At 41.1% G+C, this 17,722-nt stretch overlaps 1 protein-coding gene across 1 annotated transcript; it reads left to right on the top strand.

Moving 5' to 3' along the window:
* The first annotated feature begins 3,177 nt into the window (after window positions 1–3,177).
* Window positions 3,178–15,401, top strand: cacng1b (calcium channel, voltage-dependent, gamma subunit 1b). Its single transcript, XM_020616342.1, has 4 exons — window positions 3,178–3,816; window positions 11,492–11,566; window positions 12,851–12,988; window positions 13,371–15,401. Exons 1-4 carry the CDS (start codon window positions 3,576–3,578, stop codon window positions 13,601–13,603), a joined length of 687 nt encoding a protein of 228 aa, XP_020471998.1. The 5' UTR covers window positions 3,178–3,575; the 3' UTR covers window positions 13,604–15,401.
* Window positions 15,402–17,722: the final 2,321 nt, after the last annotated feature.

Raw genomic sequence — 17,722 nt, 5'->3', positions numbered from 1 at the left:
ATCAAAATGTTAAAAAGCCATCACTCCTGTTCAGAGAGATGCCACCTAACCATTTTTAAATATCAGCAATCACCCAGCTGATTCAATAAGTGGGCACAGTGAACCTTTCTAAAAATGTAACAGCTGCAGAAAGGAGGAGATGATGGGCAGAGAAATAAGGATACCCAGCAGAGGTTAAAGTCTTTTGCTAGGTCAAAGTGTTTTTACCTCTCAAGGCAGAATGACACCTTTTCATTCGGTTCAGCTTGTCAGAGGTTTGTGTACTGGGCCTTATGAAGCCACAGACCTGCACAGAAATGCAGATTATTTTCTGTATTGCAGTTTTCATTCCTGATTAAAGTAGAACCATCAATCAGATAGTTATCCATTATACAGTTGCTGGTGAGATTTCCTTTGCTAAAAGATGAATCACACCTTGGCATATGATCTTTTGCTAGTAGTGGCTGATGCTACAGTACAGTAGCTACATCAGCCCTGGTAACTTCCACCTAATTTAATTTTTCTTCAATCTGTGCTTATTAACTCACATCTTGCTGCCTCACGTCACCTAATCTCTGCTTCTTTTATTGACAGTTTTTGTTAGAACAGGTCAAATGAGTGAGAATATAACAGATCCCGTTGTGTTAGTGAAGAATATTACATGACCCTCATAGAGGTGGCCTCAAGGCATGGGTAATCCAATTTAGCTTGAGTTATGTTGCCTGTCATTAGCAAATGAATACTGTTGGGTCCCTCTGAAGGCTATGCAATCTATTCTGCTATGGGTAAAATTAGCCACCAATTAAGGTTGTTTTTCATCCTGAAATAAGAATTCTAACAGGGAAGCTGGCACCCATATTTGAAGTTAATCACTGATGAGGTTGGGCATGTCAATCCTGATTTCAGCAGAAGTATTTTTTATGTTTTTGTCATGGTTGTAACACTGATATTTCTGATAATGTTAACAATCCAGTGAGAGGCAATGAGTCTCATGCCTTCTGGTCATGCGTTGTCAGTGTTTGTCCTCCCTGCTCTGTTGACATGAGGCAATCCCTCCAGCACGACACTCTTGTATCATAGATGAGGTCAAATTCAAATCCGAATCAAATTTTATTTGTATAGCGTCAAATCACAACAAAAGTCATCTCAGGACACTTTACAAAGTAAGGTCTAGACCTTACTGTTATCAATATTATTACATAGGGAAAACCCAACAAATCCCCCTTGATCAAGCACTTGGCGACAGTGGGGAGGAAAAACTCCCTTTAACGAAAGAAACCTCCGACAGACCCCGGCTCTTGGTGGGCGGCCTTCTAGAGAGAGAGAGGACACACTACGGGAGAGAGGAGATACAAAGTTAGTGATGGGTAATGGTGGCATATAGAAGCATAGAGAGAGAGGAAAGGAGAGGAGAAACTCAGAGCATCATGGGGCCCCCCAGCAGCCTAGGCCTATAGCAGCATAACTAAGGGAAGGCTCAGGGTCACCTGATCCAGCCCTAACTATAAGCTTTATCAAAAAGGAACATCTTAAGTCTAATCTTAAAGGTAGAGAGGGTGTCCGCCTCCCGAACTGAGACTGGGAGTTGGTTCCATAGGAGAGGAGCTTGATAGCTAAAGGCTCTGCTTCTGTGGACTCTAGGAACCACAAGGAGGTGTTGCCACTGTCGTCTACACTGCTGGCTGTTGCCTGGAAACTCTGCAGCTGTGAGGTGTTTGGTCCCTCGACAGTCACCAGAGAACCATGAGCAAATGAAACAGGTCAGAGGGTCACTCAGTAAGACAGGCTTCACCAAACGATGCTATTATTATACACTCAGAGACAAGCGGTCCCTCTCTCAGCCTCAGCAGGTGACTCGTCCTCTGGGAACAAAAGCGGTTTTGCTGCAAATGCATCCACATGGAATGTGATAATGAATACAAATGTCTCTCATCTCCTATCAATCCCCACTGTGGGTTTCTGTTTTTTACGCTAGTGAGTGAGATGATCATTCTTTGACGATCATTTTTCTGGCTCAGCTAGGTACTGATGGCGTTCACAGGAAGCACTTTGGTTCTCCCACGGTACATTTGTTTTCTAAGAAGTGTGACATATCATCTTTGCCGTGGTGTTTCTGTCCAACTCTCCCTTTTTTACACACACAAACATGACTGCCTGTTTTGTGTAACTGGCATGCCGTTTTATACTATTACTCAAACAGACACACGTAAGTCCATTGTCTTGCTTTCTCTTAAAACACTTTCCCCTTTTTCCACTCGGTTTTCTTTAAATGTCTTGCCATTTCATGTGTTAAAAACCTCAGAGCATGTGTGAGCGTTGTCAAGGCTGAAAATGGGCCAGAGTCCTGTCTCAAGTGGGGCACGGCAATTTATAAAAAGCATGTCCATTTACTCGAGTATTTCATAAGGAACGGGCTGATTTTGCCTCAGAGCTGCATCACGTTTTTATAGTTTCTTCCTCCTCGAACTGTGTGATGCCCTTTTTTTTAGTGAAGTCATCAAAGGCATTCTTATTGTTGTATTATCTCAATATATATTCAGAGATAAGATTGTTGGTTTATAAAATAAAAAACAAAACAGCATGTGCAGCATTCACTATGACAGCTGCTTGTAGAGTTTCACAAGTCTTTTACTATAATATATATTCAGGAACATTCATAAATCTGATTCATTAAGCCAAACATGTATAAAGTTCTTAAGGGAAAATTGTATTTTGCTACCTAGTAAGACATATTTAAGCTGTATAAACTGAATATTTTGCAAATATATCTTTCAGTGGTTTTGTATTGAAGCCTCATATCTCAATCTGGATCAGCTGCTGGCATCAGGTGGGACCCTTGTCTCAAACCTTGACTGCTGATTGGCTGAGAAAGTAGATCAGCTCATTCAAATTACAACTAATAAAGGAAATCTCCCCTGGCACACAGAGCCTAAGACAATGGAGCAAGAAAGGAGATATGAAAGAGATGTGGCACAGAATGTTCCAGATAAACGATGGATTGATAACATCAGTATTGGCATGGCAATGAAATATCAGCTAGGATTGTCAAAACATTCCAGATGTTATCACTAGACTGTTTATGTTTGAAGTGAATCACTGAAAATTTCAGTCTGTGTCTAAACTAAATGAAAGTCTGGTCTTGATTCGACCCTTGCGAATGGTCAAGTAATAGCTGTAATAGCTGTAATAGGAGTTAGCACTTCCCAGTACATCTTCAACTCGAGGTTCAGCTCACCAGAGGCAGCTAGGGAGGGCGAGGAAGAGTGGAGAGAGGTAGAAACTAGGGCACTGTTATCTGGCCCCTTTTTACCAATCACCAGGCACAAGGCAGAGAAAGAGAAAGAAAGAGCCGTGGACAGGAGAGCAGGAAAGAAGAGAGGACGTCAGAGGTGTGGTGAAGCTGTAGACAAGACGAGGGAACCTCCGGATCCAGCGCCAACGTCAGGGCCTGAAGACAAACAAGACAACGACGACCTTGACCGTCGTTCACAGGCTTTACAATCACACACTCGTGCACTTGTTACTTGTGTCACACGCACGTGCAAACATAGGCACTCACACACACACACACACACACACACACATCAAGCAGTAACATGTTTGAGGAGCAGGCAACCAAGGTGAAAATCACATCTGTGGTGATCATGGTGGGCATGTCGTCGATGCTGGCAGCGGTGGTGACTGACCACTGGGCCGTGCTCAGCCCACGGGTGGAGAAACTCAACGCCACCTGTGAGGCGGCCCACTTTGGCCTCTGGAGGCTTTGCAAGAAAAGCATCTTTATCGTGGAGGCGGACCCCCAGGGCAAAGGCTGTGGCCCCATCAGCTTACCTGGAGGTATGGAGCTCCTTAATCTTACTGCTGGTGAATGAAAACCTGCTGCCTGATAATCTATTATTGTACTTTGAGTTAAGGATCATGTCAAGGTGACAAACATCATATTTACTCTTAATATATTCTGAATTAGATGTAAAATGTGCGGGCTAAGGATTTCTATGTGTTATCATTTGCACTGACAGCCTCTGTTACTTGAAATAATCCTGGATATAAAGTTAGAGTGGGAAATTTTTCTTGTGCCAGATTTAGACTTCTTTTTCTGTCGGTAGAAAGCGAATCGAAACCTTTAAAAATTAGTTGTGCTCCAGTTCTGCATTACAGTATGAATCTGTACGCACATGCAAGTCAGAGCAGTTTGTCTGCTATCATCTACCAACTTGTATCACAGTTACAGTAGAACTAAGCCTTGACTTGGAAATATTGTATGTGGGTTTTAAATCTGAACTTAACATCAAAATTTTCATTATTCTTTGTACATGTACCAGAAACAGTCAAGGTAAACTGCATTTCATTTTTCCATAAATCTTGGGACAACACATATTTAAATATGGCTGCTTTGACATAAAACTAAAAATCATTCATATGCTGAAAATCATTTTAAAAAAATATCTTAGTAGAAGTAGAGAACTGAAAGAAGGGGCTGGAGTCTGAAGCTGAAGTATCAGTGTCAGCAGCAACTTTGGTCAGCTTTGTTTTCTACTTGTGCTCTCTCACTTTTCCATCTGCGTCCGTCTCTTCTTCTGTTTTCTCCCTTCTCACACACAAAAGCACATGTCAGCTTGTATGCTGGCGTGCACACACACACAGACAAGCACACATGTGATTGCTTGTTTGGACTGAATGTGTCACAGTTCTGTGTCCAGCTTCTCACTGAACCATCATTATCTTCGGCAGAGGAAGTCTCAGGACAGACTGTTAATTAAGCACACTCAAACAGCCGAAGTCAAGTGCGTAATGGAAGACTCTGCAGCTATAACTGATTTAACATGACAGAAACATGAATCGGTTCTCTTTGGGCACATGGCAGACAAGACATAAGCTAAACTCCCATTTCTCTCATTTTTCTGGCATCTTTTATTAGCTGATCTCTCAACACACAACAGGAAGTGTTACATGTGTCAGCATCCTGTTTGACTCTTTCTGTACTGAAATGTAAAATCATAAGATGCTATTTAACATCTACATATCATGTTCAGTATGATTCACAGTGTCAAAGCAGATCTGATGCTGGCTTTGATCAAACCAGAAGTATGACTGTCTAGAGAGCAGTTTTTAACACTGTAAATGATTCCGCTCAGTCAAAAGCATTTTGCCTTGCTTTTCAAAGTCTACCTCTCTAAAATAGCCAGGTACCTGTAATTACAGTCTCTCTTTGAACAGAGCCAGCCTTGGGGTAAACAGAGTCTCGCTGGCCTCTGGCTGTGTGTGCTTGCCTTGCAGCTTAACAGAGAGATTTCACTCTGACTCTGTCACTGACTTAGCCTCCAACTTCAGCACCTGAGAATCAGTACAGGCCTTAATGAAGTGTGGCTTCCTGCTCCAGCTCATGAGTTAGAGTTCACCCGGGAGGCTCATGAGGAATGAACGGGATTGGGATGAAAGTAGAAGTCGGCACTATACTCGTACAGTGTCCAATTTGAGGGGTGGCTTTTCCCTGAGGTGAAGTGATAAATGTGCTAAATGTTATGTATTGCATGTTGTGAAACCAGAAAAAGCACCCCAGTAGACAACGAGGTAGACAGAGCAGAGGTGTGACAGCTGCCTGCCACATAAATGTGATGAGGGCCCATCGAGGGCCTCCAGAACACATTCTTGGTATAACATCGCATAGAACTATCTGTTCTGGGTTTTTTTAGACAAGTAGATGAACTAGCTAGATTTTTTCCCCTCATGGACAAGTCAGTCGTCTGTAGAATGAAGGAAATGGATACTGTAGCTGACAGACTCACAACTCCGATATGATGAATGAGCTGGTTTCTACTTCCACAGTCTGACAGCAGTTGTAAAACATTGTGCAGAATCCCAACTGCTTCACTGATACTCAACACAACCTGAAATAGAGATGACTGACCAACTAGAGAGGAGCCATCTGACAGAATAAACCTGTCGACATCTCGCCTTTCTGTGCAGCAAAGGTGCTCAGTGCACAGGGCTCCACCCTGCTGCCATCTGTCAAACTGTGTGGTAAGAAATGCCCACCGTTTTGTCAGAGACCCCCCTTGTCTACATTGTCACAACCACAGAGGTGTTTCTATGTTTGGTTTATGAGAGAAACAAGCCATTCTCTGACGTCACCTGTAAATGTCTAGGGATTTGGCACGTCACTGCTTGCTCCCATGCCAGGCCCAATATTTCCGGTTATACCCATTTGTGGTCCTGGTGTTGTTACAGATGGATCAGTGAGTGTGGCTATGGGTCACAATGCCTCTACGCTGTCTCTGTGGGGATGGCATTGTGTGAAATGCTAGTACTTTCTGAAGGCAGATTTAAGTGATTTTCTGCAGTCAAAGCCAAGGCTTGTGGGGAAAAAGGCTAAATTCAGACTTGTCAGTCCTCCATTGGCCAAGGAAAGGTGTCTAAAAGGTTTTTTCTCTTAATGACAGGTCCCTTCTCTACTGGTCAGTCTGCCAGGTTAGTGTAGTTTGATAAAAGGGAGAACAAGAGAGAAATACAGCCACTGTCTCACCTCAGAGGTTTGCTTCTTTCTTGATAGAGTGACTGAAGTACTGAAGGCTTGACTGGACTGCACACTTCTATGTGTGTTTTTTTGGAAAGAAGCCAGTATTTGCACTTAATCAGCCAGGTAACAACAATAACCTCTCATGACAAGGATCATGGAGTAATTTTGACTATTTCCAATATGTACAATAATTATATGCCATTGGTTCTGAACACATATTTAGATCACTTCGGCTCAATTGGCAACAAGGAGGTGTTGCGAAACACACTCAGCATCTATCCTTACTAGTAAAATGTAAGGTGCATAAGACTGTGAGGCTCTGGAGGGAAACAGAGCTCTAGTACAGCTTTCAGATAAGTAAGTGTCCAGTGAGTTTAGAGCCTAATGGAGTGGCTGAACGGCTAACATTGCTACAGCAGAGCTACTTTTCTGCTTCTCACTTTATTGTGTGCTGCAGGTCGAGTGTTGAGCGCTCGAGAGTGCACTATAACAGATTACATCCTTGATGAACAGTACACCCAAGCAAGCTGTGGTGATTGGACTTAATAACATGCATTTGCATTTTCCCAAACAGAGAGGGAGTTAGTTGTCAAGAGGCACATACACAAACACTTTTTCATATAGTCACAATTACACTGATTTTGTGAAAGGGTTGCATAACAACGGCAACAGAGATGAACCCAAATGACTTTTGAAATTAGCTTCCCGCAAATGACACATGACAGCTTGAGTGCTGTAAAAATCAGACAAACCGGGATCACATCATGCTGCTTGGCTGGGAAATAAAGAGCAGAAATGGTGTATTTGTGTGCTGTGCATGTGTAACTTCCTACATGTATGTGTGCAATGAAGTAAGGGGGAACAGCTTTTATTATCTGAGATGTTTTATTGTTTCCAAGTGGTCAGCCAACACATTTCCCAGCTCTATGGTGGAAAGAGGTTAGCCCCAGAGTATGTACACCTTTAAATAAAATGCCTCCCTCCTCTGCTTCTTTCAGTGGCACACTGCTGGTGACCCCAATTCATACCCTCAAAAGCACTTGTGTCACCTTGAGCCACTATTTTCATTCAGTCACTTTTGTCTCTAGTCTGCCAAGTTCCTGCTTTTAGTGCAGAAACAAAACTATGGAGGCAAGTCATTGATTTGCCATCCAGAAAACAAGTTAAAGGCTCAGAATATGAATGAATCCCTTCCATTATGTGAATCTGCAATGCATAAAATGAAAAACATTCAGAGATAGAGTGTGATGCTGCGATGACTGCGATAATGACATTCAGACTTTTTGTGTTTTGAATTGAGCAATAACTGTCAGGCCACAAACATACAGTACATATACTGTAAACACATGTACAGGATCACGAGGGCTGTGAGGACTCTCCTGTGCTGTTGTGTTTCACTTATCAGAGCTCCTATTGAAATAGCCATTCAAATGCCACCACCACCACCACCCATCCTATTCACATTGACCCAGAATTAGCCGGTCATTTTGTGTGGCTTAGAAAACGAACAGCCCCCCTTCCATCGCTTAAAAAATACCTTCTATAACAAAAGAAGTTATTTTCAGTGCACAATGTGGACTGTCCATGAAGTTGTGACTGCACTTAGGACAGCATAATAATTCAGTTTGTTTTCGGTGCTAGTTCATGTGTCCTCAAAACTTTGATGGATAAAAGGACAGTGCATGGAAGGAGAAACGAATACAGAGAAAGGAAAAAGAAAAGCTACAAGAAACAGAAAGAAGAATGAAAGCTTAGATGACAGGTGGAAAGAGCAGGAAGGGAGAGAAGTAAAGGGCAAAGGAGAAGCTGCATATCAAAGACAGAGAGTTTAACGGTAAGAGGTGAAACTAAAATGACAGGCGACACCTCGTTTTAATCATTTGTCCCCCCAGAACTAAATCTCATCATTAGCCAGACTGCAAGGTCAATGATACGCACCCAGATGTCCGCCTCCACACTGAATGCTCACCATTTAGGGTTATGATACAGATTTGATTTGTTTTAAACCTTTTTTGGGCAGTGTGTTTCTGCTGTATTGATATCGGTAAAAGCAAAAAAATGCTTTTAACAAGAAAACTCCACCAGTGTAATACTGTATTGGAAAGACAGAACTTGCCAGCAATAGTTAGTTTTGTGAGTTTTTGGCCAAGCGTGGCAGTGACAAAAAAATTCAAATGATTCACACCTGTGCATCTGTTCCTCCCTAGCACCCAGATAAATACTGAGCAAAGACGATTTGTTGTCCTTTGTAAAAGAGCGAGGGCCTACATTTTGAGCATTTGGCAAATTTTGAACACGTTAAACTAACACACAAACAGTTTTGATTCTGCCAAAGATGATGTAGAAATTGCTGGACTACATTTAGCAAAATCATTAAAACAAGCTTAACTTACCGTTCATTAAATCTACCACAGTCGTGGCCTGGTAACCATAGGAACAGCAGACATCAAGCTATGGATTTTACCACATACCTCAACAGTGAGCATGGAGTTATAATAAGAGTATAGTCCATGTACTGTATAAAGAAGGTGGAGACTGGTGTCAAAAACCAAACAAGAGCCAAAAACACAAGAAAACAAACTACAGAAATGCAACATTAGGTTCACAGGTAAGTTAAGGTAACTTCTCAGACTCAGAGGTCAGTAAAGCAGAATTGACTTCTTCAAACAACAATCAGGGGACGTCAATAGCCTTTGCAGGTGCAAGTGTCATGAGGTAAGTAATTCAGAAGATTTCCTCAACAGAACACCAGTTCTCACTCGTGGTCAGGGACAAAACAGACACCAGTGAGAACTAAGGCACGCTGACAGAGTAGACGGGGGCAGACAACCGACCAGTTCTAGGAACAAACCCGAGTCCAAGCACCATAGGACAACAGTTCAGAGAAGGGCAGGCAGAGGCAACAAACACAAAGAGAAATGCTGGATAGTCATTATCAAAGAACAATGTGAGAATCTGGCAATCTGGCTGACTGCTGTCTTGTAGTGTGCTGGGAGATAATTACACTGATGAAAAGCAGGTGAGTGAGGGCGCAGCAGGGAGCAACAGAGCAAAGGTGCAGTGGAAACAGGGCCCAGGCTGAAACTGTGACGCTATGTCTGTCTCTTTGTTTTTCTTTAGTAAACTTTCAAGCCATCCAAGGTTTATTACAGCTAAAATAAAATAATAGGGATAACTAATTTTATACCAACCTATGACGTTTTAGTGTTAGCACAAGGTTAAGCAGTTAGCTACAGCTGATGAAACTTACTAACAAAAGGTATCATGTAAAAGGCACAGTTGTCACTTGTAAATGCTGCTTTTGTTTTCTTCTTTGTCAAACAGAAGAACCTTTGTTTAAAATTTAGTGCAAATTTTGAGTAAAAAACGACCATTTTGTCACTGTTGCATAAGTTTCATGGTAGAATGGAAAGCCTGCCCAGCATAGGAACAGCAAGTTGTCAAGCAACTAGTCAATTATTAACTACAAAAAATAAATCAATCAATCAATGAAAAGTCTTGTTTTCTTTCATCACTTTCTACATTATCCTTAAGTAGGTTCCAGCAAATCAAAAGTGGCTCTGTCTATTAAATCCTCTTCAGTATATATCAAAGTACTTTCTGCCTTTGTGTGGTGAGCGGATAGCCTTCTTAGAAAATGAAGTAAATCTTACAGCTACGTTCAAACACATAATATCTTAAATTAGATTAGCCTCAGAGGTAAAAACACCTAATGGGAAAAAACTAATGAAAATAATATATTTTCAGAGCGCAGCTGCTCTGTAACCCCACCTCCAGTTATACCTATCACCAGCCTGTTCATCCCTCAAAACACACACACCCATGCTCGCATAGTATTACACACATTTACATTCACACACACGTATGCATGCACACACTCCTCTCGATATGCCTTTACATGGGTAAATTGATAGGACTAGCCAAGACCTTCACCAGCCTGTTGCTAGGTTACCTTTTTAGTGACTTTTTTCTCATTCTCAGTAACAATCTCCTCCTCTGTTGCATGGTAAACACATACATACACATAGTATGTGTAACCACACGCACAGATGTAATACACAAACATTGTGCACCGTGTAGACAGAGGAAGCACCTGTCTGCTTTATGGGTTTAAGCTTAGTGAGAAAGGATGGTCAGTGGAAGAAAGAGGAGTCGCTCACTTGGCCTTTACACCCCCACCCCTCCCTCTCAGCCCAGGTGCCCTTAGAGACAGCAAAGAGATAGATGGATGTATGGAAAATGACTGCGCCAGAGAATCGTTCTTCTCCGTGTGGCTATATTGAAGACTGTGGTCAAAGGACTAGAGTCTGGGCAAGCAAAGAGCAGACATGTATCATTCCTGTGCTGAAGTGGATGTAAACTGATTTCTGAGAAATAAGCAGTGAAAGATAGTGAAGCATTTAAGACATTTTATTTTAGTCGCAGGACAGAATCGCTCGGTGATTTGGTGGCAGTGTTTAATTGACTTTACATCTGATCAAACCGACAAAGAGGAGCTGCAACTGTTGTGCACACTGATTCTTTACCAATTTAGAAATGAGGATGATGTGGACATCCATCCATTCATCTTTGTCCGCTTTATCCGAGATTATGTGGACATGCTATATGTAATTTTCTGACATAGTTAGTACAAAAACATGTCTTTTGGCTAAAGGTGCACAGGTTGAAGCTGCTGGGTTTGCATATATCCAGCCTGGCGTTGTGTCTATGAGCCATGAACACCTGCAGTGGGACATTACACAAACATGGAGCCACTATATTGATGAATTCTGAATTCCTTTTTGAAGGTTCAATTTTGTGAAGTAATGCATGAAAAACTATTATTTAGGCTAACAGAAACACACTAAGCCAGAATCACTAATATGCTGTATGTGTATGTAAACCATTGAGAGAGTTAACATTTGCTCTGGCTACAGAAACAACCCCTCCTGTTTTTATCTCCTTCTTTTGCCCCCTCTCTCTCACCCGCCTCTCTTTCACTTTATTACTCTGCAGCAAAAAACTGCTCCTACTTCAAACACTTTACATCGGGGGAAGAAGCTGAAGTTTTTGAAGTCAAGACCCAGAAAGGTGAGTGCCTCCTTATTGCCACCCAGAATGCATGTTAGAATAGATCCTAGCTTGTTTGCATAAGAGAAACCATTTGTAGTAAAGCAAAAGGAAAGATAGACACATCACACGCTGTGCCCACATTATACAAATCTAAGCACATGTGAAGAGATGCATATACTGTATGTCACATATAAGATCCTGACCCTGTCCTTTCTTACACAGCTATGTTTTGTAGAAAATGCTATTTCTGTCTGATAAGATCCTGACCCTGTCCTTTCTTACATTTCTTACAGGTTTCATTTTCCTATGTTTTGTAGAAAATGCTATTTCCATCTGGATTACATGAATTATGGGAAAACACTTGAACATGTTACACGTTACTTCTCATCCTCCCTGTTTTAGCAGATTGTTATTATAACATTAACATCTCTGTTTCTAACCTTTTCAGCTTCTGACAGACACATGAAGGAGCAAACAGCTAAGCTCATAAAGACAGGCGATTATAGAGCACTGTCATGCATACAGTTATGCCATGGTAAAACCATTGAAGACACATACTGATGATACATTATATGAAATTTTAGAATGATACGCAAAATAAACTATTACTGTACACAGAATAAAATGCAAAAAATAAATCTGAACAGTCTGCAAATCCGTTGATAACATAATGACAAAGTGAACAGGTTTCAGCTTAAACACGTGAAAAGCTTAAAAGCTCTGAGACGCTTTCACACACATGTATACCCTCCCAGACCAACAGTCCTCAAACAGACAGAGAATGAGCCTCCACTGGAGAGACGGAGTGTAAGGTTATTTTACAGTTGGTGTTGCTCCACAGTCGGGGTGCTGAAATGGAATAGGATGCTCCGAGGATCATTTCTATCACAGTTGGAGTGTTACTGAGAAGGAAAGACGAGATTATCTTTCCCTGACAAACAGACAGGAGGGGAGCCGGGCGGGAAGAGAGACATGCTCTAATCACCTTGTTATAAGCCTGAAGCAGCTTATCTGTCATGCAAATGGAATTATTGCCAGTTTGGATAAATGACTTGTTTTAAAGTACGGCTAATTTAAAGGCTAATTATATGTGTCATATCTTGCCTGAGAGCAATATTGAAACAATTATTATGTAAATGATAACTGCAACCTCCTCTTCTGCACCTACTCACTCTTGTTGCTGTCTCTGCTCGTTCTATCACTTCTCTTCACTTTCGCACTCACTCTTGCCTCCTCACTTCTTTTTACATCGTCTTTTCCATCTTACCGCCTTTCTCTTCTCTCTTTCTCCTCTTTCCCCAGAGTACAACATCTCAGCAGCAGCCATCACCATATTCAGTCTGTTCTTCATGATCCTGGGCACCTTTTGCGTCATTTTCTCTTTTGGAAAGGGGCGGGACTACCTGCTCCGGCCTGCTGGGATGTTCTTCGCCTTTGCAGGTCAGATATGGCAGATAATATGAATCACGGATAAGGCTTTGTCTGGTACTTTGGTAGTCTTGAAATGAGGCATGTCAGTCCTTTTCTTTTGCTGATGAATATTAAGCAGCTAATTTGGGAGAGTTGACAAAGCTGATTTTTCACTGACAGGTTTATAGAGGTGGTAGGAGCTAATAGAGTTGACAAAGCTCTGGGCTGACATTTCACAATGTGTTAAAACTTTGATGGGTGTCAGACTCATAGTTAAAATAAAGCTGAAAATCTTGCGGTGTAGCTGTGGGACTGTAACAGCATTTGATTAAACTGTTTTGACAGAGCAATTTTCATGAATGCAGGTAAGCAGGTGCTTTTTCCAACCCATTTTCTCCGTTTTGGCACCCAGGTCTGTGCATCATCATTTCCGTCGAGGTAATGCGCCAGTCTGTCAAGCGCATGATTGACAGTGATGAAACCATCTGGATTGAATACTACTACTCCTGGTCGTTTACCTGCGCCTGTGCCTCCTTCACCCTGCTCATCCTCAGCGGAGTCGCCCTGCTTCTCATCTCTATGCCCCACATGCCACGCAACCCCTGGGAGACCTGCATGGACGCTGAGCCCGACACATTAGATTAGCCACAGGTGATGCAACAGACATGTCTGAGGGCCTGGTTAAAATAACAGATAATGCTTTGCATCTTTTAGTTCTTTAACTGTCTGTCTCATCCTCTATATTTATCTTAACTCCAAGCAGTTTTCCAAAGCATTACATTTTTAGCCTGGTTTCCTACCTTCCACATGTTCGATGGTTTCAGTTTGTGTAAAATATTAACATCAGCTTGGACAAACTTGTGTGTCATAGGTAACCACCACAGCGTTCATTTTGTCTTCCCATCATAAAGCAGTTGGAAGCAGGAATTGTCCTGAAAGCACTTTCCTGTCAAGTCTTCAAAAGCTGAGGAATAACTAAGTCATATCTGAGACTTAAGAGTCATATAACACTTTTTTTTAATGAATTTTTTTTCATCAAACCGAAGCTATTACCATGTGGCACATGTGTTCTTATTGCTTGCCTTTATCTACATATCTATATATAAATGGAACATTTCTCAGTAGCAGACTTAAATTTAAAATGTTGGGGTTTTCTACAAGCTCTTGAATATAGCAACAAGGTGGAGCTGATTGTAACCGAGTGTCCACTGGGACGAATCACATGTTTGAAGTTTTTATGCAAATTGTTTTTCATATTGAACTATAATTAAGTGCAACCAGTAGATGCCTGGAAGCCAAGAGTCGTTTGGTATAAAATGTAATAGTACAGTTTGTAGCAAATGGGGTAAAATATGCAAACACATGAATTTCCCTTTAATGTTTGACTAGATAAGACTTGGGTCAGAGTATTTGACTTATAAAGTGTTAGATTTAAGGGTTTTTACAGGTTAATACAGTGCAAAGGATGCCATACTGTTGGAGAATCATGTTCAAAAATATAATGTACCTGATGGCAACATCTGCAATTAATCATACTATGTCTGACACTAATGAAAGTAAAATTATTGGCAGATGCAGTTTTTTGCTGGATTACAATAATAAATAAACAGTATGGCATCAGAAAGGTTCCTTAAGACCTGTGAGAAAACACTGAACTACAGCTAAACAAGACAAAAAGAGTGAGTCGCTGCACTGTAAAGTGAAGTAATGGGCTATTGTTACTGCAGTCCTTATTCCCCCAGGACTTTCTACAGTCGATTTGTGCTATTGACTGTCTAGAGAGAGACCACTTACTTGATATTCGCTTGTTGATACTGATCAATGTTGAAACCCCCTGGTGAGTTTAGTCCAGGAGCTCTGATCTATAATAGGCCTACTGTCCATAGTATTTGCTGAAACCCAGAGTTATGTTTTATATGTTAGGATATGTACTCTGCTTTTAGTGGCCATTTAATAGATGCTAAAACACCAGAAATGTACAAATTAATTAAATTAAAAAACTGACAATTCACTATACTCGTCCCTGAACAGTTGTCGTTTAGCATAGCTTAGTAACAGTAAAGGTTTCACAGGTCTGTCAAGCTCAAGATTTCACAAAAAGATAGAAAAAATGATAAAAGAACAAAGCCATTGCTGCCTGTGACCTGTTAGCTTTAGCTTTAGCCTTTCAGCTAAATATCACGTAGTGTATGAAGCGCTTAACTGCATATTTGAGACCATTTTACATGGTTCTCCTTTTTTAACCGAATCATAAAAATGTAAAATGTCTGCTATACTCTGTGTTGTAAGCCACCTTAAATGAATGATGGTCAGTAGAAATGAGTGGCCTACTTTTGTTTACTTTCTGACTGAAATCAAGGATTGGACCATGTTTTGCTATATTCCATTTTTGGGGGGGCATAGATGCCCAGAGCTACAAATAAAGGCAACTTTTTCATTTAAATAATGCTTATGACTGAAAAGATTATTTTTCTGTTCTGTGTATTGTTGCTGTCAAAAGAAAATCTCATTCAGACACATGCTTTCTTTTAAGAGGCTATTAATTTATTTTCATGTTTAAACCACTGATGACCTTCTCAATTCCAGTATAATTAGTTAAAATACAAAAATCAGATTCCACCTGACAGAGGAAATGTTGTGTTTTCTGTGTAGATTTTACACAGGGGTCATATATTGTTAGCAAAACAGTCACCTGCATCTAGCATGCTGTTTTTCAGTGAGTCACTCTGGCCCTGAAGTCATTCAGCTGGTGCAGGTGCACTGAAATTAATGTTCCTCAAATGACACTGTTTCTCAGGGGAACACGAGAGGAAACTATTACATTTGGCTCCGAGGTCCTTCTGATAGGAACATTTCCATTACTGCAGTCACAGATGTTACTTCACCATTGTACAGGTTTGTTTTTTTAGAAAACTGAATGCTTTTTTGTTTCATTTCTGATTATTTTACAATGATCACCTGAATCCTGCCTTCATATTTACTGGGACAGGGCTTCTGATTTTAAATCAACAGAACTAAAATAAAAATTGACCATTAAATAGATCAGTAATGCTGCTGGTATGGCACAGAACAAAGCAATACTCTACCATCAGACTTCTACAAATATATACTGATGTGTAGCTGTAATTATATTAGTTCTCCTCTGCCTCCATTACTGTGGAAATTCTGTTAAAATGAAGCAGGGTTACAGTTTTTGCTCCATAACCTCTTTTTATATGTTTACTTGTTGATAAGAGGGTGCACATTTAGTCAGGAAGTAAATATAAATGTAAATAAAACCTGGTATTTCACTCTTTTCTTTACCAAACATCGAACTGTCCTCCTGCCATTGCTCACACTCTCACTTCAATTCATGAACCTTTCAACCAGAAAATGTGTTTGAATTGAGAGACAAACCTATTGGAAATGCTCCAGAGACCTTACACACAGAAGGTCAGGGATTTTCACGACTGGCTGTAATAGATGCACAAAGCTCGCTAAATCATTCTTGAGGCCCTAGAGCAGCAAGAACAGCATGAGCATAGCATACACAGACAGATTTATTCACTGTCACTGCCATCAGTCTTGATTCCTGGAATTCCATCACAGGCTTGTTTTGTATTGTTTGCTCAATTACAACAGCTGTTTCCGTAAGTGCAAGAAATAATTTTATGTCAATTCAAAGAACACAGAGAAATGTTGTGCTTATGCATCATGTATTGCAAACACATGAGCCTACAGAACAAAATAATTTGGATTTATAGTGGATACCATTTATTCATTTTGCAGACTTGCAGATGATATTGATTGAATGCTCACTTTGTGCACTAAGCAGGAAAATCATGATTTAAGTTTGTGCACAGACAAATTTGGCCCTGGAAATAATTTAAACTTAAATAGACCAACAAAACTCATCCATTAGAAATAAATGTAATCATAAATCTGATGACTCAAAAGGGAAAGCAGGGTTCGGCCTAGGCTGTGTTTGGCAGGGGAGGAGAACTGCTGACTCAGACTGGGGATATCGTTGGGCGGTGGAAGGAGCACTTTGAGGAACTCTTGAATCTGTCTCACATGTGCTCCAAGGAGGAGGCAGAATTGGCCTATCCCACATCGCTGGTAGAGGTGTCTGAGGTAGTCAAAAAGCTCCTCAGTGCCAGGCACCTAGAGCAGATGAGATTGCCCTGAGCTGCTGAAGGCTCTGGACATAGTGGACACACCTCTTCAGTGTCACATGCTGGATGGGGACAGTGCCTGAGGACTGACAGATCCCATTTTTAAAAAGGTGGACTGGAGAGTGTGCTCCAGTTACTGGGGTATCACACTACTCAGCCTCCCTGGAAAAGCTTATGCCAGGGTGCTGGAAAGGAGGATCCAACCGATTGTTAATCCTCAGATCCGGGAGGAACAATGAGGATTCTGTCCTGGTCTTAGAACAGTAAATCAGCTCTTTACTCTTGCAAGGTTACTGGAGGGATCTTGTGCATTTGCCCATTCAGTTTACATGTGCTTTGTGGACTTGGAGAAAGCCTACCACCGGGTCCCTCGTGGGATCTTGTACTTCGGGAGTGTGGGGTACTGGAGTCTTGGGTAAGAGCCATTTGTTCCTAGATTAGCACTTGTTTTGTCTGTCGAAAATGCCAAAGATTTACTCATTATAATGCTGCTTCTGTAAACAAGAAATTAGATGAGAATGAAGGGATAATACATGTCAGTTGTATGGTCACTACTTTTGATATGTATTACCTCTTCACTCTCATCTAATTACTTGTTTACAGACACTTC

Source organism: Monopterus albus, unplaced genomic scaffold, assembly GCF_001952655.1.
Source record: "Monopterus albus unplaced genomic scaffold, M_albus_1.0 scaffold174.1, whole genome shotgun sequence".
Classification (NCBI taxonomy): domain Eukaryota; kingdom Metazoa; phylum Chordata; class Actinopteri; order Synbranchiformes; family Synbranchidae; genus Monopterus; species Monopterus albus.
This window is presented reverse-complemented; position numbering and strand designations above follow the sequence as displayed.

Coding starts and splice junctions, on each gene's coding strand:
- cacng1b (XM_020616342.1), top strand. CDS start 3,576: ATGTTTGAGGAGCAGGCAACCAAGGTGAAAATCACATCTGTGGTGATC. Junction 3,817..11,491: donor CCCCATCAGCTTACCTGGAG/GTATGGAGCTCC, acceptor ATTACTCTGCAG/CAAAAAACTGCTCCTACTTC. Junction 12,989..13,370: donor GATGTTCTTCGCCTTTGCAG/GTCAGATATGGC, acceptor TTTGGCACCCAG/GTCTGTGCATCATCATTTCC.